The sequence below is a fragment of the Sitodiplosis mosellana genome, unplaced genomic scaffold (genome assembly GCF_009176505.1).
Source record: "Sitodiplosis mosellana isolate CC-2019 unplaced genomic scaffold, AAFC_SMos_1.0 Smas_scaffold_6165, whole genome shotgun sequence".
Lineage (NCBI taxonomy): Eukaryota > Metazoa > Arthropoda > Insecta > Diptera > Cecidomyiidae > Sitodiplosis > Sitodiplosis mosellana.
This window is the reverse complement of record NW_022601406.1, coordinates 4,917,365-4,940,203: the sequence shown is the minus strand read 5'-3', so window position 1 is coordinate 4,940,203 and position 22,839 is coordinate 4,917,365. Positions and strand designations below refer to the sequence as shown.

General features: G+C 38.2%; 2 protein-coding genes across 4 annotated transcripts in view; one reads left to right on the top strand and one right to left on the bottom strand.

Annotated features, from left to right (window-relative positions):
• The window catches only part of LOC129574737 (proteasome-associated protein ECM29 homolog), a 34,492-nt gene that overhangs the window by 5,032 nt on the left and 6,621 nt on the right, over positions 1 to 22,839 (bottom strand). The window contains exons 1-6 of one of the 2 annotated variants that reach the window (XM_055457132.1): positions 2,538 to 2,840; positions 2,098 to 2,228; positions 1,798 to 2,030; positions 1,068 to 1,715; positions 485 to 961; positions 41 to 326 (exon numbers count right to left, since the gene is read on the bottom strand). In XM_055457132.1, the coding sequence (XP_055313107.1) occupies positions 41 to 326; positions 485 to 961; positions 1,068 to 1,715; positions 1,798 to 2,030; positions 2,098 to 2,228; positions 2,538 to 2,559 (1,797 nt within the window). In that variant the 5' untranslated portion in view covers positions 2,560 to 2,840. Of the gene's footprint in view, positions 1 to 40; positions 327 to 484; positions 962 to 1,067; positions 1,716 to 1,797; positions 2,031 to 2,097; positions 2,229 to 2,537; positions 2,841 to 22,839 lie in introns of those variants that run through there. The other variant, XM_055457133.1, reaches the window with a different exon arrangement.
• LOC129574738 (calmodulin) overlaps positions 22,064 to 22,839 on the top strand; it is a 37,282-nt gene continuing 36,506 nt past the window's right edge. Inside the window, exon 1 of one of the 2 annotated variants that reach the window (XM_055457135.1) lies at positions 22,064 to 22,676. In XM_055457135.1, the coding sequence (XP_055313110.1) occupies positions 22,674 to 22,676 (3 nt within the window). In that variant the 5' untranslated portion in view covers positions 22,064 to 22,673. The remainder of the gene's footprint in view (positions 22,677 to 22,839) is intronic. The other variant, XM_055457134.1, reaches the window with a different exon arrangement.

Genomic DNA, 22,839 nt, shown 5'->3' with positions numbered 1-22,839 from the left:
TTTTTAATTTTCGCCTTTTTTTCAGAAGATTTTTCCTTACCTCTGTATACACTTCATAAGAATAAGTGAGCGTGGCTCGGCCGTAAACATGACGTTGTGTTGATGAATTGCTCAATCGCTTCTGGTTCATTTCGTAGACATAATTGATCAATTCCTTGAATGATGGTAGGACTACGCGCCGTTGTTCGGTTGACAGTTGATTCACTTCGAGCGACTCATTCTCTTTACGCGATACACCATCAATCGTTGATATGTACAAATAGTTGATGTGATCCTTCTTTGATACACCGTACAAATGCTGCGTGATTGTTTCGCGTAACGATGACCTTGTTTCAGGAAAGTGTTCGAAAGAAAAACAGATTTTGATGTTAGAAAAATATGAAAAATTCATGGTGATTTTCAAGCACAAACATATTTGAAGTGCCTTCAGGCCAAAGGCTTCGACTGAAGAAATATTTTTTTCTGAACATAAAAACGGTGTTACCTTTCGCCAGCGATCAAAAGCAGCAAATATCGTGCGGGCACGAAATGTTCTGGAAAGCATGTTGTTAAGAATGTGCAGGTGACATTTTGTACGATGATCGATTTCGATTCAGCGTGTTCGCTCAGCATGGCCAAGAGCAGTTTTTGATTTGAGTTTGGCATAAAATCCCTGGCACTCGATGTACATTTGGATGCATCATCTGCGTTACTATTCCATTTAAAAGCCGGTGCAACGGCAATCAAAGCCTCTCGTATGGAATCGTGCAACTCAGTTGGCGCTTGAGTCAAGTGATTAAAGTAGGCAACGGTCAATTGCAAATCCTTATTGACAATGTCGGGGCATTTTCGTGCCAATTGAGCCATGGCACAATACGCAGCATTTTGAATATCGGCCGGTTCAGTTGATTCAACTCCGATTAATTTTGAAACACCGGATAAAATTACCTTGGAGATTTTGTCGATCAAGTCCTTTGGACCACTGAAATGATGACAAGTACATAATTTTAGATTCTTGTTCAATTGAACCAAAACCAGGTTTTTCCCTTCAATTTTTTTTTCCACAATTAAAACGACCTCAAACTTACTCTCTGATCAAGTTCTTCGCGAATTGCAGTGCAAGCACTTTGCATTTTTGGTTGTTATTCTCTCCAAAAAGTGCTTCGAAAATGACTTGAATGCCACGAACCGTGTTGATACCCTTGCCTCGGCTCTTCAACAAATACTGCAATAGCTTCTGACGCACACGTGCACTGCACGCAGACGTTTTGCGTTCGGCATTCTTCAAACCATTGCCCAAAAACAATGTGTACAATGGTGCAGTTTTTTCGGCATCGGACCAATCGACCGACGAATTTATTTTACTAAGTTCGGCAATGGCTGGCGTTGCAACGCTGAATCGTGTATCAGCCGAAGCCAAAACCAATAGCGTGAGAATGTCTTGATCGCAAAAGACGCCACTGCACAAAAATCGACAGATGCCCTTCTTCAGATTCTCCAATTCTTCGGCTTTCCACCCATTGGCGATGACACGTTTGAAAGCATATGAGCTCATGCCGGCCGGCACCTCGCCATCCGAAGTGACACCGTACGGCAGTAGGAGTACATCTTGTAACATTGCTAGAAATTGCTTTTTAGTTGATGGTTTATCGCCAAGGCCAAGCAGTGAGCTTCGTTTTTCCGGATCTTTCGGTATTTCAATTGACTCGAGCAATGGTAAAACTAACATCAATAACCTAAAACGCATAAATCGGTTCAAAAATCTATACTCGTCCAGCTAAATTCTATAATTGACGAATTTTCAATGGGCACACATACTTATCCTGATGATTTTCGGGCTTTCCCTCCAAACAGTTCAATACAAACGGTGCCAGTTTAACTTGTTCATCTTGGCTAAGCCGCGGAAATCCCATCGTTATATAAATTATCGAAAAATTGTGCAAAAACTGCGAATCGGTGGTTTGATATTGCTGCAGCAAGGCTTCAACAGGTAGCTGCACCAATGGCCGAGACTTCAATCGTTTATTGACGTGCGTCAAAACTTCCATCACCTGAAATTGGGCCAATTTTTTTTGTCAGTCATTAATCTGCCTCTCAATTGCTCAAGTGTCAATTTACCTTGCATCGCACCGACTCATTTGGCGATGTGATTTTGAGCAAAACCGGCGTTAGAAATTTATTGACCGCAATTTCAAGTTGTTCATCCGTTTCAGTCGTTCCCAGACGAAACAGCACCCGCTCCAGCAATTCTGTTGAAAAAAAAATTTTGCAAAACAACAACATGAGTTAATTTCTAGAATTTCAAATGTCATTCAGTGTGTGATTGAATGTGTTGGACTTTCTACCATCGATTTTGATATAGGTTCGTTTAAATTTGGTTTCACATGAATTCGGTTGACAATGCAATAATTTTGATTGAAGTAATAATCCGAAAATAATTTCCGCATTGCAGTACGAAATTTTGGCTAATCAACATTGGGTCATATTTCTAAAAAAAAAAACGCACTAGATGCACGATTCATTTGACCGAACACCGAATTCAGAAGTGTGTTTTTTACCGATTTCTGACTCCGTCGACATTGTTACTGCACTATTATTGTAGTCGTTATTTTAAACTAACAAAATTTCAGTCGTTTCGTTTGAGTTTCGTTTGAGTTTCGGTTACTTTATGCCTTTTATCGTTCACTGTTTTCATAGATTTATTCCTCTCGTTGTGTTTTTTTTTCTCACTCTTGTGTGTGCAATTTGAATTGTGTCGATCACAAAACAAATGATATACAATTGTAAATACATACAAATACACAAAAGAAAACGAATGAAATGTCAAAGTCATACCTCCACATATAACCCTGCTTGAACTTGCACGATGAGTAAGCAAACTGTCAAACATTGTTTCGTTCAAGCAGATGCATTTAAATCAGTTGAAAAAGGGACGCAACAGAGTTTGTGGAACGATTATTTTGAAAGAAATGTTGTGGATTGTTGAGAAAAATTTCATTCAAATATTGATAATTTTTGTTTTTCAATTCGAATTCAAACGATTTTGAAGAACATCTTTTTTATTATTGCACACTCCAAAAGTGATCCTTTCCACGTTTGGTTTTGAATGGTACTCGAGTTTTGCAATAGATGGCGTCACCAAATTCAAATTCTACCACCAAAATTAACCATTCACTTTTTTCTTATTCGAATTTTGAGCAATGATACAAATGACAAAAAGGAAAATAATTTCAGAGTCACAAAAAAAAAAATCAAAAATCTTAAATCTCAAATAATTTTAAATCGTAAATCGCAATCAGAAACAAATCGAAGTATCAAAAGAAAATTTCATTTCAAAGTAAATAAGATGAAAATTTCATTTGTAAAAAAAATGGTAAGAGAACGAAAAAGAAGAAAAAAAAATGTGAAAAAAATAAAGAAAGAAGAAAACAGATGGATTTGTAATAAAATCCGATTTTAAATCCACCGTACTGTATTTGACATGCCATTGTTATCACGCACACGATTTAAATCATAAGCACTTGAATAATGTTTCATACACATTTAATTTTAACACATTTAGATTTATTCCATGGAGTGTAGTAATCGATTACGTTTTTTATTTGAAGAATTCAAATGAACTGTTTCGTCGAATAATTTTCCAAGAAACACAGTGTGGCTTTCATTTCGTAGAAGAAGAAACGTGCTCTATGTATACATTGTTTTTTTTTCCCATAAGAATTTCAATTTGCAATTCGATGAGATGAACTTAAACGAAAATGTACACCGTGGTAATTTTGTGTGCAGATTTCATGCAAAATATGAATTAATGTCGATCGTTCAATGAGATCAATTTCAGAGATAGTCCCATTGCGGTGGCTGGGTGGCAATGTTGTCATACATTGGTGTGCATTGTCAAAGATTGTCGTTTTGAAAATTCAAAAGTGCCACCCTCAATCATTAGCATTAATAAATTTATGAATGTATTCAGTGAGTGAGGAGATTGAATGCTTCCGTGCGGTTGGTTAGTTGGTTAATTATGGTTGGAATGCATCACAAAGCCCATAATTATAATACACAAATGGGCAATTTTTATATTTTGATGAATTTTGCGCACGCATACACATTCGAGCACGGCAACACGACGGTATGGTGGCCGATGATGTGCGCGACGCGGTGAGACAAGCGCGCGCGCACACAAATGTAAACAATGGCGATTTGCACATAATTTATTTAGGTCTTTTCTCTATACATCCAAAAAGAAAGCCTGGGATTTTAAATCATCTGAAGGTTTTCTCGTTGGTGTCCTGTGCATGATGGATGGTGGGTGGGTTCATGTATATATAGGCATTTGAGCTAAAAATCCTTTATCCGTTAAAGAGGGGAGAATGAGAGAATGTGTAAGCGGCAATTGGGCAAGGTAGTCGCAGTTGAAATGGTGCATTTAAAATTCAATGGGCTCTAAGCAAACCTGACAAGCACATTCAAATTTATTCCCATAATTATTTGTGCCGTTGAGTTGCCATTGCATAAACAATGCGGAATTCGGTTTTGGTCTGTCAACAAGAGATTGGCCATTCTTCAGAGGCCATAATTTTACATAAAATTTAAGTGTGTTTTTTGGCCCACACCAGCACCAAATGAACACCATCGGCCGTTTTCCACTCACTAATACCTTTTAACGATTTGAGTACGAGCTAAAAAGCTAGCCTAGTTTCAACGTTAATCATGTAAAAATCAAATGTGACCGAAGAAAAACACAAATCTGTAGCAGACCCCTGTGAATTTCGAATGAACAACGAATAGTCCGTTTGTTGTCCAGAATAAAGCCGTTAGATGTGTGTGTGTGTGTGTGTGCGTGGAAGGTATTAGCGGGAGACAAAACGAAGGAAAGAAGAAGAAGAAGAAAAAATGAAGCAATGAATACGACATAAAGCAAGAGAAAAAAAAACACAACCCTTGAGGCTAAAGCTAAAGCCATGCTTGACAGAGCAGCAGAGAAAATACATGACTGTTTGGTGTTGGTTGAAATGCCATCCGGAACGCAATGATTGCTGCTGCTGTTGTTGTTGTTGTTGTTGGTGGTGGTGTGTTGTTGCGATTATTATCCATTAAAAGCACTTACACACGTCGGCATGGGTGTAAGCTATTAGTAGTTAGTGAAATCGAGCTCAAGTACAATGGTACAAACATGTTATTGCGCGTATGGAAGAAACAAAGTCAGCGGGTGTTCTTTGGTTAATTTCCACCAAATGTACAATCGTCACATATATTCACTCTTCTGACGCGATATCGTCGCGCATTCCGAAGAAAAGCACAACAACAACAGCAGTAAACTAAAGCGAAGATGACGAAATAAACAGCAGTAGCAGCAACAAAAATGAAAATGCTTTTTGATGCACGAGATGAGAAATCCATGACAGGGAACAAAGAAGTAGTTTTTATTTTCGAAATGACAGAGATCGGTCGTTTGCGCAAGAAAGAGAGAGAGAGAGAGAGAGAGAGAGAGAGAGATACAGAGATGTAAAAAGGGCGCACACACAGTAATACGCATATATGATTTCATACGAGAAGCAAAAGTCCCAGTAGCAATGGCTGATGTATACATATTCTCTGCAGAAAAATTATTAGGGGGGAGCTCCATTAAAATAACAATTTCTTTATCGAACAATAATCTCCTGTGCTTTTTCGGGTGGTGAAGAAAAAGAGACAGAGAGCGAACAAGCGAGTACACAACAAGCCCGTCTGACATTCAGATAAATTCTTATCATTTACATAAAGGATTTTCCATCCATTTGAAATATTACGCGGCGCTGTTCTGTTTTTAAGCCTCGACATTCGATGTTCGAGTGAAAGTGAGAGAGAGACAGAAAGGGATAGAAAGACGCGTTGAGCTGAGCTAAATGTTTGCCTTAACGCATCTTCATTTCGTACTTCTTTCCTTCGAAGTTTTTGCGTTGCATCTATCAAACAAATGTAGTGTGTGTCGTTTTACTAGTCTTGTTCACAATGACTGCGGAAGTTCACAATTGGTTACTTTGAATCACAATCATAATGATGGCTCGATTCGGTTTGCGCAAAAGCAGCGAAGGAGTAAACATGAGCACACATGACGAACGACAAAAAAATCCACACAAAACCCACAATCAGTGGAAAAATACAATAAAACTATGATATTCTAGCTTGAAAACTTTCGGCAACATTCATTTTCGGTTGTTTTGTAACTTTTCCCTTCTTTCGACGGGCATTCGCTTTGACTTGGAGTTTCTCCATTCATTCCAACGAATCTTTGTTCGTCACTTACATGTTCAAGCTAAGGTGATGATTAAGAAAGAAGAAGCAGAAGAAGAAACACAAATCCTGGCAAAAAAATAGGCTATTGAGCTGAAATTGTAACGGCGAGGCTGACCGTAATAATAATGATGACGATGGGAGCATGTGGGACACACATATATGCTCAAAAATTCCATCGGATTTTCGTTGTGAAAATAAAAAGAGGTAACGAGAGAGAGAGAGAGAGAGAGAGAGAGAGAGAGCAGGTAGCTGTCAAAAGCTCTCGAATAGCATTCGGCGGTGTAGTGTGTTAAGTAGGCAGTCAGTTATTCTCTCGCTTACAATATGTGTAATACGGATTTTTTTTTAAGTTTTAATGGCCTTTCGCATTTCATACGTAATGGCTCGATAACGAGCACGTGTGTTTTTCATGCGGTAGCACACTCGTTGTAACTCTTTGTAATACCATGGCGCAACATGGCTTGTGCAGGTTTCTTTCGACAGCAACAACGACGATGACGGAGGGTGCGAGGGAGAGGAGGAGGGACGGTGGGAAAGGTGATGTGTCGTTGTGTGACTTTGAGTTAATAGTTTAGCTGTTTTCATGTAACGCTTAAGTATGAGCGCCTCTTTTCTTATTTTCCTTCTCTCTATTTTCCATTTGCAACCTGTGTGTGTGTGAGTGTGCGTTTTTCTACCATTTCGTCTTCTTCATTTCATTTCATATGCCGCATAATTTTCATACACGGTGTTTTCGTTTAACATTTTTGTTTCGTCGGTTTTTCTTTTTCGTGTGTGCCTTTAAAAACTGAATCATCGAGACGACCTTTAGCCAAAGCTCAATGCATAAAACAACATACAAACAGTACTCAGCTTTTTCCGCTTTTCCATTGTAATAATTGCATATACAAAGTAATTATCGTGGTTGCTGTTCGCTGGAATTGCATTTTCAAAATTTTTCCTTTTATTTTTTTTTTTTTCAAGTTGTTTTTTTTTCCCTGTAATTTATGTTAACATTATCGAAATCTAAATGGGCGGAATGCGGCTCTAAAAACAAAACAAACGTAAAAATTCATCGGAAAACAACAACAAAAAAATCGAAACAATAATAGAGAACTAATAAAATTGAGGTCAACAAAGTAGAAAAAAGAATAAATATAATATGTATGTACTGCACAACAGGCGGCAGTAGGAGAAAACGAATGGAAAGCTTCGTTTCACCTTGTGCCTTCTCGGTCTCTCTCGCTCTCTCTTTCTCTGTCACTCTCATTCTGTTGTGTATTTTCTATTTCTCCGTTGTTATTATTTCGCTCGTTTCTTGTCGAACATCATGTTCGTTTATTCTCCGTTAGTGTTTTAACTAAACGGCTTTACGTTCCCATGGCTAATTATTACATTCAAGGAATTCCAAAACCACTTGAAACTTCATTTTCGATTGAGTCTCGCCCCGTCTTTTGCTCCCCGTTTTCATTGTTAGTCGCGTCACTGTTTGTGTGTTGCCGAGTGAATATATTAACAATGTAACCAAGCGAAAAACAAATATATCATCATCTTCACTACCGAACACACCACCATCACGCGGATAAACGACAATATTTGCGATTACAATTTAAGTCAATTGATGAACTAGACATTTTGGCTATTATATTCCCTCGTCAGTTACTCTTCAGCCTGAAGGGAAAAGAATGAAGAGGAGAAAATGGAATGTGAAACAACAAGCAGAACAGCGAGAGAAGGGAAAAGAAGAAAAAAAAAAGCAAACAACAACAGGAAAAAAGAAGCAAATGTTATTTGATGTTTTGCTGCTAATGCCAGTAAAGCCACTGTGTTGTATTTGTTTCTCTTTGCCACTCTCTCTCTCAATCTCTCTCTCTCTCTCTCTCTCGCTCGGTAGGCAAATTAAATGAAACTTATGTAAAATACACGTTAACTCCATTTCCATTTTATGATGATGACCGTCAAGAGGCTTTAATTTTATACGTCAAACTATTTGATTTGTATATGCGTGTATGCATGCATGATGTGCTGGGTGTTTTGGGATGGAAAAAGGTTAAAAATAACATTGCATTTTCCAAAACTAAAATTTGAAGCGAAAAAACAAAGAACGAAATACCAAAACACATGGGTTGGTTCTTGTGTATCCTGTTCGGTAATTTGGAGCCGCTTCACGCGATAATTGGTTGAGATTAGAAACAAAAACAGAGAGAAAGAAGAATCGTTAGCTCGCGGTGTGTTTACCACCCCCCCCCCCGATGCATGTGAGATTCAATCGTTGTACATGCTGCGAGATGAACAAGGGTGGAAAAAGCTGCTTCACGATCACAACTGAGTGTGCAAGATAGACTGTGTGTGGTTCGAGTTTCATTATTATTATCCAAGTAACTGCAGTCAGCGGCGACTTGCATCTTGGAAGCAGCAACTGTATGAAGAAAAAAAGACGAAGAAATTTACACACAAAACCCATTCGATTTGACAGCGAATGTTTATTGATTTTCCATCCTAATTGGCTTTGCTGCATCCTTTTTATTTATATTTTACTTGTATATTTTACGTCGTTGCGTCCATAAGAAATTCAATTAATGGCTCAACGAAGTGAAATAACAGTGAATGCAGTTACGCGCAGTGTATTGCGACACTATGTATTTTTTTGTCGCTTGGTTCCAAGACGACGACAGCAACGATGGCGATGGCGATGGTGGTGGTAAAACGGAAAAAAAAATCTGCTTAGCTCATATACTTATATTGCATTCATTTGTTATTGTTTGCAACGAAATATTCGTGCTAATGCCGATGCAAAAGTCTCTCGTCGGTCTCTTTTACACCCCCCATATGTGTGTGCGAGCGAGTGAGTGAATGAGAGTGTGTCATTTTATTAAATTTGCAAGAGCAAGGCAGATGCGATAAATGAACACGAAGGCTTGAGCCACTTACTGCAACTTATGCTTGAGAAGAGAATACAAGACAAGACAGTGAATAACGAAAAAGGAAACAACAAGAACAATGTGTAGAGCAATGAGAAAGCACCCTACCGTCAATGATTTTAAATAAATAAAAAGCAAAACAAGAAACATACAAAACAATAACCAACTCAAACACACACACACACACACACACACACACACACACACACACACACACCCGCCCGCCCAACTCGATTCGAATGAGAAACATAGACAGAAAATAATAATGAAAACAAACATATAAAAATAGCAAAGACCTTTTTCGCATCTCGTTTTCAATGTTCTCTCGACACAACACACACCCCATTCCCCACCTCCGCACTACCGATTCAACAGTGCAACTAACAAACGCTAAAAAGCTTTCGCGCACATACATTCTCAATGGAGCGAACGAAGCAAAGCGATGGATATGATTATTAATATTATTTCCATTATTCTTTGTATATTTATACTAAATATGTGTGAATAAGTGGCTGCAATGCGACAACTTGTCGTTTATAGCATGGGTTTCGTTTGTTATAATACATATATATTTTTTCTGCTGCTGCTCACTCTCTTCAATTGATTGCTGCTGTTGTTGCTGTTCCATTCTCTTGCTTTCTTATTCGTTTTCGTTCGCGCGCGTTTCTCTTATGGGAAATGAAACCACCCGCATACATGCTGTGGCAATGATTGTGGCGAAAAGGAGAAGCACACACATCGAACACACGAAACGAACGGAGTACGCTACTCATTGCTGCAATATAATTTTCTATGCAGAATATTTTCAATTTACGCATACGAACACGCACACCATCATCATCATCATTGAGCAGCAGCAGCACAGCCATTGTCATCGTCATCGTCATCATTGCTACCATCATCATAACCCATTTCTTTTTTTCTCATTCCTGGCATTTTGAAAATTACCCGACTTATAAAACGACGAAAAAGCGAGCGAGAGATACAATGCGTATCAATGATTTTAGATTTGCAATTTTTCACTTTTATTGAGCATGTGCTACACACCACTGAGAGAGAGTCGTACACGTGGTTTGGCATTTTTGCTTCGGCTCGCTTCAGACGCTTTAAATTGGAACAACGCATCGAAAGTGGTGCGAGAGTTTTTGTTGTTTGAAATCCCCAAACTGCTTTGCAGCTCTTGAAATCATCAGTGTGTATAATTGAAAAGCGATTGTTTGGCGAGAGAGGGAACGAGATGGAGATGGAGATAGAGGAGGACATAGGGAAAAGCAAATTTTGTCAAAGCCATAATGCTTCGACGCAGTATGGAATGCTCATAAAAAAAGACGACAGAGCAAGAGAGAGAGAAAGAGAGATAGAGAGACGTAAACGCAACACATAAAATGCAAAAGCTCTTAGGTCGAAATGAATTTTAGCCAAACGAAGCGGCGGCGACGGCGACCATGGTGATAGCAGTGGCAACGACGGCATTAGAGCACACACAATGCGTGACTTTATCGATAAAAGCATAAAAAGGCGTTAATAGCAACAGTATAAATGAATCTTGATTGATGACACAAACGGCACAAACTCATTTTTGTTCATAAGCCAGAGAAGAAGACTGCGTCTGCTATGCAGTGAAAGCAGCTTATAGGATGGGCTTTACATTAAAGCACACACAAACACAATTACACTCATACACACCTACACACCAGTGCCAATTTCGATTCTTCGAACAGGAAGAGGCGAAAAGACAAAGAAAAAAATACAACCAACAAACAAACGACGTGTCCTCCAAATCGAATATTGAATTGGAATCATCGACTTAAATGCGATAATGATTGTATCGTACATTTTTTTCTTCTTTTTCCCATCTCTTCTGTGTTCCGTTTTTTTTCTTCTTCGTCTTTCTTTTTCGTTTCTCTTCATTTGTCGCCGAGTGTTGCCGAGACGCAGAGCACATATTTTGTGTATGCAACAAGTTAAGATACTCTGTCGAGCCAAACTGTAGCAGTAGTAACAGGGAGAGAGAGAGAGAGAGAGAGAGAGCAAAAAAAAGCAGCATGCAACGGGAACACCGTTTTTGGCCCCCAGTAAATCGCATGCGCGCATATGATACAGTCATAATATAGCCGCATTCTATACCAAAGTAATATTGCATGGATATATGGGCTAACGAAATGGCGTCCGCCACAAGCCCGAACAATATACCCGAACCAGGACGAATGCTGCTGCTACTACTACTGCTACTGCTGCCGATGCTGTTGTTTTTGCCTTGTGTTCGCTTCATTCCTTTTTAGCGAGGCAACAACTGGTCAAAGGTTCTCGGTCGTATTTGATGTGTTTAGCTTATATGCGATTTGGTGCGTCATTGCATGTAAACCAATTTACCGTGGATTTCACATTGCGTATTGCGATTTAGAGTGGAGATATTGAGTAAGAGAGAGCGCTTTTTTTCCTGCTTTTCAACCAAACTCTATTACTCGTTCTCCCTTTTAGCCATCGCGTATGATGTATATGTGTGTAACCTAAGCACATGTAAATGCAGATCCTTTTAGCCCATTATCTATTCGGCTAACTTTTCGAAGCGAACGAGCGAACAAGGGATGTATATGAGTGAGGTACACATGTAAGCAGCATGTTTTCTACGTGATTCGCCAATGGCCATGTGAGATACCATCTCTCTTCTATTCAATGCCTATTTTCTTTTGCCGATCAAATATATTTCCATTGAAAAAAAATTTTCAATCTAGCGCCTTAGACCGCGGCAGCGGCGACGGTGGCTTTTGCTTCGAAGTTTTGCGCAATTTTACACTGCATTCGATGTCAGGGCAAAATGGATTTTCAGTTCGATGGTCGTCGTCGTCGTTGTTGTTCGGCGCTGCAATATTGTGTTAGGCACTGCGCAAATTGTTGATTGCTGCCTTGTATCATCCGATCTTAGACACATCGTCAGAGGCTGGCTAAGAGAATGGGCGAGCAAGAGAACGGCACAGTGAGAGAGAGAGTGAGTGAATTGGCCCTAAAATGCAATGCCGACGTTTGCTTTTTATTCGCGCAGAAAAAAAACGCTCACATTCCGGCCATGAATTATATTTCCTCAAGCCTAAGACTGAAAACAACGAAAACAACGACGAATGGCGACAGCAACAACGACTGCACTGCCTGTCGCATTCTGTGGAAAATATCCAGCACCGACAAAAACATTATGCCATTTAATTCAATCCGCATTCAAAATTTGTTAATTCGCCTTCATTCGTTCGTTTGGTCGGTGGGTCGGTCGGTCGTTTGGTGGCCCATTTGCATATACGATTGCCGTCGTCGCCAACAACGAAGAAAAGAAATTCTCTTAGGACTTAATTTGATGGGATGTTCATTTGGAAAAAGAAAAAAAAAAACGAAGTTTTATTTCTCATTTCGGTGTTTGTGTCTGTGTTATTCTCTGGCTGGTGTGTGTGTGTGTGTGTGTGTGTACGAGCGCACATTGCCTCGTGCTAAGTCATTTATATTGTCACCAACAGTATTGCCGTAATTTTCTACGTGAGTTAGCGATTTTGCACACGATTATGGCATATCAGTTGATTTGTGTCTTGTATTAAATAACAATGAGATGCAAATTGATGAAGTTCCGATTTGTCTTTTGCTTTTGAGAAGAAAATTGCATTAGAAACGGTTGCCTCCGTCAAAAATTTGCCTTATGCCATCACCACCATCGAATACGTCTTCTCGTTCAGCATTAGTTGAGCCAAAAGCAGAATATTTATGAACACTTCCCGCAGAACATACGCACATATACACGACCGCTCTCTTCTTGAGCTATTATTCACAATGGACGCCTATCGTCAGACACAAAAAGAAAAATAATTCAAAATATTGTTGGCAACACACCAACACCGCATGCAAAGTAAATAATAATTTAATTAAGTGAGTATCCAAATAGCGAATACATCTAAATCGCTTCGGCTATAAACATTAATTCATGTACATTTGGACAATGTGCACTTTCTCTTTCTCGCTCTGTCTCTGTCTCTGTCTGTCGTTTTCAATCTTTCATTCTTCACGCATTATTTCGAAACGGTAATATGGATTTATTTTTATGGGCCGGCAAAATCGTTCGAATACATGGAATTTCCTTGCGTGCTTTTAAATCGGCGGAAAAAAGAAAACTAACAACCTCATCCGCATCGACCGAAACACGGATGGATAAATTCAGAGAGTGGCCGATTCTGCGATTACAAGAAATGCGATTTTCCACGCAAAGAACCAAATCAAATTCGCAAGTAATTAGATTTTTACAAATTCGATAATAGAATCCGACGAAGGCAAAGGCAAGACGGAAGATATAGAATTAGGTAGTATGGCCACAGTAAATGTGAAACAAAAACCGATATGTATATGTTTTAAGCGTGTAAATTCAGGGATGTATTCAAAAAGCAAATTGAATAATTTTCAGATTTTCGACCAGGAAACAGCAAATAGACGATTCATAATTGATTCGTTTTCGATTCGATTCAGTCAATTCATTGCAGCAAATTTTCGCTGAATGTTTTAAAAGGCAGAGCAGCAAGGCAAGTTTGTTCTTATCGATACATTGAATCCAGAACAAACGACCCAACGACCGACTGAACGATGATCACAATAAACGAGCAACACTCTAAAATATACAACGAATGTATTTGAATGGAACCAAATGAATGGCAAAGAACCGAGTATTTGTCGAATTTTGAGAGCGAGAACTGACACAGCAGCCACGTACCTGATAGCGTAAATAATGCATACATGTAATTGAATTCGTACGCTACATTTGAGAATGAGCGTGTAGCAGTTCAGCAAAGCTCTGTCTCCCAGGTGCATACAACTTTAACATGTTCAAATTGCACGTATTCTCATCACATCACTGAATATGAAGCGATTACGATTACGATTAGCGCTCTCTCTCTCTCTCTCTCTCTCTCTCTCTCTCTATCGTACATAGATAATTTATTCATTTTATTTATTTCTCATTAATCATAATAATTTTCTTTGGTCGGTTTTGTTGTGCATCTGTCGCATGGGAGAAGCAGTTTTTGTAAAACGTAGCATTGCAACGCATATACAGCGAACACACATCATCATTACCAAGGAGAGCTTGATAGAAAGACAGAACAAATATAGAGGAGAAACAAATTGTAGGAAAAGACTACATTTTATTTCTCTACCGATGTGCGACAAATTAACCGATGCTACGACGATGCATTCTTAAATAATTCAATGTCATACTGAAAATAGATGAGAAATAATTTAGATGTTCATGATAACAAAAAATATGTTTTTTTTTCGTGTACATTCATACTGACTCATCATCATTATTCATCAATTATTGTGCAGTGTATGTGCAAGTGTGCCATTTTTGTTTCATATCGTTTGAAACACTTGTACGATTCCAGTGTGCATAGAGAAATGTCGATTGGTCCAGCACATTGCATGGAAACATTCATAATAAATGAACGAAATGCGACTATTTTTTTTTTTTAGTGAAAAATGAAAGAGAAAAAACAATAATTCTACATTCAATAAACTCCTTGAAATGGGCGTTCAGTGGAGTTGAACGTGAATTTGGTGCAATGAAGTTGAATCGGAACTTTTCGTTCACTTAATGTTGAAAAAGAAGTAAAAGAGCAAGTTGAACGGAAACATTAAGAAGATTATTTTGTTTGAAACGAAATAAATGTTAGGTACATATCGATCATTTGTTTCATTTATTCTAATTATTTTCTTCGACCATAGTCGATCTCAATTATAAGTTAAATTGCGATTCAATTGCTTTCGAGTCTACTACGAAACTGAGCTTAAAAATTATAAACTAGCAAAAATGTATCGTTGTTACTCCTCTTCATTAAAAACAAACATGTAAAACAGGGCTGAAAATTAAAGTAGCGAACAGTTCGCGGAAATGAGCCACATCTTTTAACCCTTTAACGAGGAGAATCTCTCGGAATTCATGCTCATCGGACGCAAATTAGTTTGGAAAAAAAAGCTTTAATATTATGAAAAGAAGGTTTGAGCTTCTCCATCCCATTCGACCAAACCTTGCACAACCATCGATGTCACAGTAGTCGTGACTGGGTTAAAAATGAATTTCGCTAAAATTCTTACCTTTATTTTCCACCGGCAATATGTAGCATGATAGTTAAGACTGTAAAATCTTTGAATAATTGGAAAAGTTTTAGTTTCATTTCGTTGAATAAAATGACGGTGTGTTTGTATTATTGATCCCAAACTTTTAACCGAAAATAAAAGTAATATCGAAACAAAGTTTTCGTCAAAGTTTTTTTTTTTTGTTTTTGTTGTTGTTTTTTTCAGCCGTGCTTTTGTTTAAACAACGAAAGTAAGTATTTGCCACGCTGTCGGAAACAGTTTGTTGTTACAACTAAATTGTCATCCCTGAATCGCATTTGTTGATGCAATTGATGCATTTGTTTCATTTATTCATCGCGGCCCATTAATGGAAATTGAAACGACGCAAATAGTACGGTTGCTTTCGCTCTTTTTCCGTACAAACTAAGTAAATAATGTCATATTATGATTAATTCAGCTTCAAGACAGCATTTAGAGTTGCTCGAAAATTCAGTTAACGTTTTATATTGGAAAATGTTGGTGCAGATTCGGATGGTAGCTGGGCATTTCGTATTCTCTTCAACTTCGAAAATGTGAATAGTAAATGGATATTTTGTGAATCAACTTGACCATTTTCGAATAAAATTCGTTGTGTCGTTGTTGTCCCTCGAATTTTGACATTCTTTCTATAAAAATGTTTGTTCGCTTCGTGACGCGAAATTTCGTTCTCTTTTTCCGAGCGAACATTGTCAGTATCATCGGGGCCGATGTAAAACACGTTCAATTTGTGCCCTGTTCGGAACAAATGTAGTTACCTGCTTAACTACAATATTATGCCACGTACAATTGATTTAGTGTAACGGCCAACTGTTACACTATTCGCAAATCGTTTTGGTGTTGACTTAAAGAGATCATGTTTTATGCAATAAGTATCTGTGTCTGTGTGCATTGTTTACATGGTCAAATGTAAAGTTGTAGTGAATACTCCGTAGATGGCCATTATAATGTCCGCATTGGGGTAAATTGTAATGAGCGATAGTGTGTGAATGAGTGAGTGAGAGAGATATAGCCAATATCTAACCTCCAATATTACTAAAAGAGAAGGTCTATTATATGGCTTCATACACAACCACCATTCAGCATTGAATAATTACCCGAAGATAATGTTCCGACTGTTTTATGTGGATTCGCCAAATATCGCCTTCACTTTCCACCAAATCCGTGTGATTCAATACACGTTTGAAAAAATGCGGCTAAAGCTCAAGTCCAAAACACATGCACAAACGCTTTCCGTCGAAACAACGGCAGAGCAGAGCAGAGAGAGAGAGAGAGAGACACGAAAACAAACAAAAAAAACCACATTCAATCAACACGTTTCTCACTCTCTATTTGTGAAGAGCGCGCACGGGCGTACGCGATCATTTTTTCAGTTGCATGTTATGGCCACTCTGACATCAGATTCATCGTGTCGTGCACGAAAATGTAAATTAGAACAAGTTTATTATATTTGTGTTATATATTTACTTTAGTCTTCCTTTTGTTTTTGTTCAGTCTCGAAAGTGAGCCAATTAAGAATGACCTATACGGCTAAAACGAATGGGAAATATCTGCTATGACTTTGCACGCCGTGCTATGATTCTCAAGAAGCTCATCAAAATGAACACATGCTTTCCACTCAGAAATGAAAACAAAAAAAAAACAACAACTCGGTCTCAACCGAGTTCATGACAAATTTTCCAGCTTAATATAATGGTCGTAACGATTGGCAAATAACAAAATAAACAAACAAATCATTTGAAATATGAGTTTGATTCTAATTTGATTACTCCATGATTACGAAATGGGATAATAGACAAACCACGAAATGATTTAATTTTTTTTTGAGATTTTCTTCGATTTGCAATCAGTCACAGTCAAGTATTTTTATTTGTTGATAAAACCAAGTCAGGCACAGCACGAAAATCAAGCTAGAAAATATACAGATGATCGATTGATTGCCATCAATAAGCTGACAAAATGGCAACATAAACTGACTTTTATGTCATAATCGAAACGCATTTCGTGGTATCCAATCCACATTGAGAATTTTTCCACAATACAAAACCGGTCTTCATCGATCTATCGAATGAACTGCTGTTCATATTTTTTTTCAATGCTGCTGCTTCTGGTGGTGGTGGTGGTGCCTTTTTTCTTCATCCACGGCACCGCTGTTGTTTATAAATTACTTGGGAATAGCTAATTTGACATGAAGAACTTCGGAAGAAAAGTCGGAAACCATTTGTTCGAAAATTAATTCATTTCGACAACAGCAGCAGCAACAAAAACAAGCGCGTTGCTCCTCCACGAGGGTAGAAATGTAGACATTTCGATGCAATCCACGTGATGAATATCCAAATTAAAGCTAATATCCTTTATGAATTTTTAACATTGTTATGTGGCTGTATCACTGCTGTGTTCGCTATAAGCACTCCACGGCCATTGTTATGTGTGCGTGTCTGTGCGTGCACGCGCGTATGTGTGTGTGTGCATGGATTTTGATTTTTGCTGCTATTGAAGCGTTCGTTTTGTTTTTTTTTTCCAGCGATTTCTTTGCTGTTTTCTCTTCGCTACCAATCAAAAAGCGCATACCAGAGAAAGAGAACGCAAAGTGAAACAGGACCACAATACACACGAAAAAAAAAAAACTAGAAGCGACCAAAACTCACACAAGTACGCGCATACTACATGTTTTATCGATGTTGATATCATAATCGATTCTATGGGCATATGGCAAAATCAATTCGTTATTCGTAATGCAAAAGCAGCAAAAGATGATCACTATTCCGCTCAATAAAAGCGTGTGTTTCCACATCAAATCCACTGCTCATTATGTATACAATTTGAGTTTGCCTCGAATATGTTTCGCATATGTGTACTGTGTGGCGTATATACGCAGACTACGAACAAAAAAAAATAGACCCAGTTTTTTTTTCGCCTTGCTCCTGCTTTATTTCTCTTTTTTTTTTTATTGTTGTTGTTGTTCGTCTTTCCACCTCCCTTTCTGTGTGATCATCAGTATGAAGCGAGCTTCAACTTGAGTTGAAACTTCATTGTTCTAAAGGCCAAACGCGCCCGAGTGAAGCCGACGAAGAAATTTTTCAGCAAACAGTATATAGCCACCGTATGAAATGCTTCGAACGAACGCGCTCGTTCGATGTAATGGTTCGATTATTGTATTCAACCGGAGCTATCTAGGCCAAATGTATTGAACACACAATAACAATGAAGTTGGAAAAGCATAACTTTGTCATATGAAAGAGAAAAAAACCGAACTATATGTGTGTGTGTTTATGTTTTTTCTCTCGCTCATATCCAACCTTCAATGGATGTTTAAGCTTTATAAAATGCGGCAAGAATCATCCATAGCGAATCGATATATCGAGCCAAAACGCCTCCATTTCATTCTCGCAACATTTCATACAACAACAAAAAAAGCGAACAGAGAAGAAAGAATCACAGAAAAAAAAAGATGAAGCATGGAAGCAACGCAACGCGACAAAAGAAATAGCAAGCAAATCAAATGGGCAAAAATCAAGCTCATTCAACATTCTCAAGTGAACAACTGAACTAAACGGTACATACATTCCCTTAATAATCCACTCGAAATATTTTGATGGAAGCTTATTTATTCGCCCCTGCGATATGGAAATCTTCTTTCAGTCTGTGTGGTCTCCCGCACTCTTTCTCTCTGCTTCACTCACATACACACATTGTTTCAGGGTGCTTACTGATTTTGGCATCATTGATGGGGCCTCATTCTCTCTCTTCTTCTCTTTCCCATGCTATCTCCTTCCAGTGTTCTACACACAGCGATGAGCTAGTGCGGTTGTTGTGCCATCCATTGTATATATTTATGTTTTACGCAGTTTATTTGAATACGTTGGAACGCGCATTTTAATTACCGCAACATATCTACGGGTTTCCGCCAACCAGGGTGACTAATAATCAAATGAACTTATAAACGCACCACCAATGAAACCCGCCGCCACAACACACACACACACACACACACACACATACAGCATAAAAACGATAGACAGAACGCGAAATGTGTGCGTTTTTTTCTTCTGTGAAATAGAGGAAGAGAATTTGAAGGCATAAGAAACAAAACAAAACCAAAAAGAAAAAAAACCACAGCGATGGCAAATAGCAATAGCAGCAGCAGCAGCAGCAGCAGCCACAGCCATAACAAACAGCACGAAAGGAAGAATGAAAGAATGAACGAAAAAAAAACGCACATATTGACATCATACATACCAAATTTCTCTACATAACCGCACCCATACGCAAATATTGAGGCGAATTATCTCTCACAAATTAGATTCAAAAATAATCATAAAGTTCAGTTGAATGCGGCACTGTGTGTTTCATGCCATTGTGCTTATGAAGACGCCATTAGCAGATGAATTATTTGGAAAAATGTTTCGAGGAAATTGAAAGTGAGACCACTTGAATTCCAAAAACAAAATTGAGAATAAATTAGACAATCTCTACATTTGTATATCTTCCTTTTCGCTCTCTTAATCCGTTGATTGCTCGCTTCTTTTTTTTTTTCATTTAATACCGTTATTAACAGCATCACACGCTGGATAAACGCCGGTAAAAATACACATGAAACATTATCATTTAACCAACTGATATAATTGAAACGACCTCTTGAATTAATTGAATCAATCGATTTGGTTTGGGGTAGAAGGAAAAGCATGTTTTATTTGGAAAATGGTTGTCATCGAAAAGAAAAAGATTTATGTGTTTTTGTTTTTGCTGCAATTTAAATACTCTTTTTACGTAACCATTTTTGATCGTCTATTTCCTTGATAGAACGATTAATTGCGGCGCATGTATTCATTTAAAAGTGGATTAATTTACCAATCAAATGACATGAGCATTTATTCGACCGTTAAATTATTATTCACTGGTCTCTCTCTCTCTCTCTCTCTCTCTCTCTCGCTCTCTCTTTCGTTCTCTCATCAGCCGCTCGAGCTCTGCATAAAATACGGTATCAAATTAATATAATTGCAAATGAAAAATAAAAGTTTAATCGAAACCGCAATTATTTATTGATGTGTATGTTGTTTTTTTTTCGGTCTGTCGGCATGAAGCAAGGAATGTGGCATTTTTGGCGGGAGTACAAATGCAGATGTGCTCGAATGCACGATGAACTGATGAGGCAAAAAAAAATGACTGTTGAAAATTCAAAAAACGCCAATTAGAATGCATACACACACGCAAGCATGCACACGCATACCCATGCAAATGACAATGTGTGTACGCACGCGCGTCTGCCTTTTTTTCGGTCGATCGTCTTCATGCCGTCGAATACAAAACGACCAAATATTCTCTTGCTCTTGTGTATTATGACACGAAGAACAATTGACAGATCAAAAGTGTGACGAACGAGAAAAAAAAAATCGAGAAACATACACAGGACAACAACGATTAAATAGATATTAACTTCGATGGCATGGAATGAGATCTTAATTGAAAACAGCCAAGATTTGTTTATAGTGTGTACTGTGTGTGTGCGCGCATTTTTTTCTCTTCTTCCTTTCGTGTTCTTTCTATTTCGTTGGCTTGTTCGTGCTTGTGCCAGTTCATTGGATTTTTGCTTTCGATTGTCGCTGAGTTAGCAGTTTATTTAGGCAAGCGCGCATATATGTATGCGCTATATGTTTTTCTCTTGGATTCTCTTCCCATAATTTTGACCATTTTATTGTTGCTATTATGAAAGCTGATGTATGGTACTTCTCGCGTAAAATGGATATTTGGAATATGAATACATATACGTAGATGTATATTTGGCTCACTATGCTTGGCTTGCCCGTTGTATTTTGTTCGTTCCAATAAAACACCCGAGCGGTCCAATTTTTGCTCGTATGGCATGTGCACTGCGTCTGCCATTCGGGCTGCTGCTGCTGCTGCTGCTGCTGTTGGTGTGTATGGGCTCTGACAGGAATGCTGCTGTATGGATTGCTGTGAGCTCGTGTATGCGTGTTTGCCATTTGAACCGATTCGAATACCAGCACACATACAATCACACGGGCTATGTTGTTCCATAGGGTGATATTCAAATAGCGAAACACCATTCCTGGAAACATGACTAGTAATCTGGTCAACATTTTTCCAACGAATACATTTTTTTCTGAAAAAATTCAATGAAATTAAAAGTGTGATTCGATTCTCAATTCAAAAACCAGACGGAATGAAACATTTTTCCATGGAAAAAATCGAATGAAAACATCATCAGAAGGAATTTGGTCCAAATAATCGAATTCGTGTTTCTCATTTCGAATTTATATCAATGGATTGTCATTTTTTTGGGGGGGCATCATTTCTTCCAATGTAGAAATTTCACGCGATTAAAAACCGAAACAACATCAAATCGAGGCTGGCTCGATGACCAAACGAAAAGACAATCAGGCTTAAACATGGCGAATTAACGTCATTTTCGAATTCCACGAATTCGACGTTGATGTTGAAATTGTTCGGCTGTAGTCACAATATCACCCTATTGTATAGCGAACCAAACGCGCCAATTTCCGTTCTCACGATGTCAGTGTATGTGTGTGTGTGTGTTCGTGTTTATGTGTTGCTTCATCGTGTCTTGTTGCTGTGCCATGCATTGGTGTGCGTTGAATGCCGCAGTTCTAGTTCTCTCTCTGCTATGCCGTTCGCTCTCTTGCGACATAAACCAGTCAAAATTGGTGTGTATGCGCACAAAATCGTTTGCATGGGTATTGGTGCGTGTACATACGAATGAAAATGATGAGTATGGCGGACCGATTGCTCATATACATCAGCATAGCAGCACAGCACCATATTACGCGATACATGAACAAGCGAATCAAGAAGACAGAAGAAGAAAAAAACGCGTTCCTGTCGCAGCAATTCGAAACATTACAAATAATCAGTTGCACTTGAATCATCAAGCCATTCGGACTTGTCTTTTTATTCTGTGTTTACTCTCGTCACAATATTTCACACACACCGCAAGATTTTTCGGTTGTACGAAAACGTTTGTAACGCGACACAATTTTTTTCGTTAGATAAAGATAGAGAAAATTCAATTTCGATTTGAAAATATCCAATCGAACTTTCTCGTGTTTTGGAAAACCTGGATCCCAGTGTGTTAATTAAAACAACAACAACAAAAAAATACTAATTACTAATAGTGTACTAGTGTAGAACTGTATAACCTCTTGTTTGCACAAATTCGTCATCCAAGGGATTACTAAAAGCCGAATAAGAAAAAAAAAGGGCAAACAAGAAAAAAAGCAAATCAAAAAAAAAGAAAAGAAAAAAAGTTTATTTAAAACACGAAAAAGAAAACCCGACAACAGTCCAACAAAACAACCGTTCTTTTTTTAAATAAAGAAAACCACACAAAAACCAAATTTAGCAAAAATGGTAACTATTGATTTAACAATTAATACATAAGTAAAACGCAAAATAAGACATAGCAAATAACCTATTAAGTGAGAAGGCAGTAAACCGAGCGAACGAGAGCTAGAAAGAGAGGAAAGATACACACACACACTCCGCTCTTGTATCGCTCCGTCTCTCTTTCTCT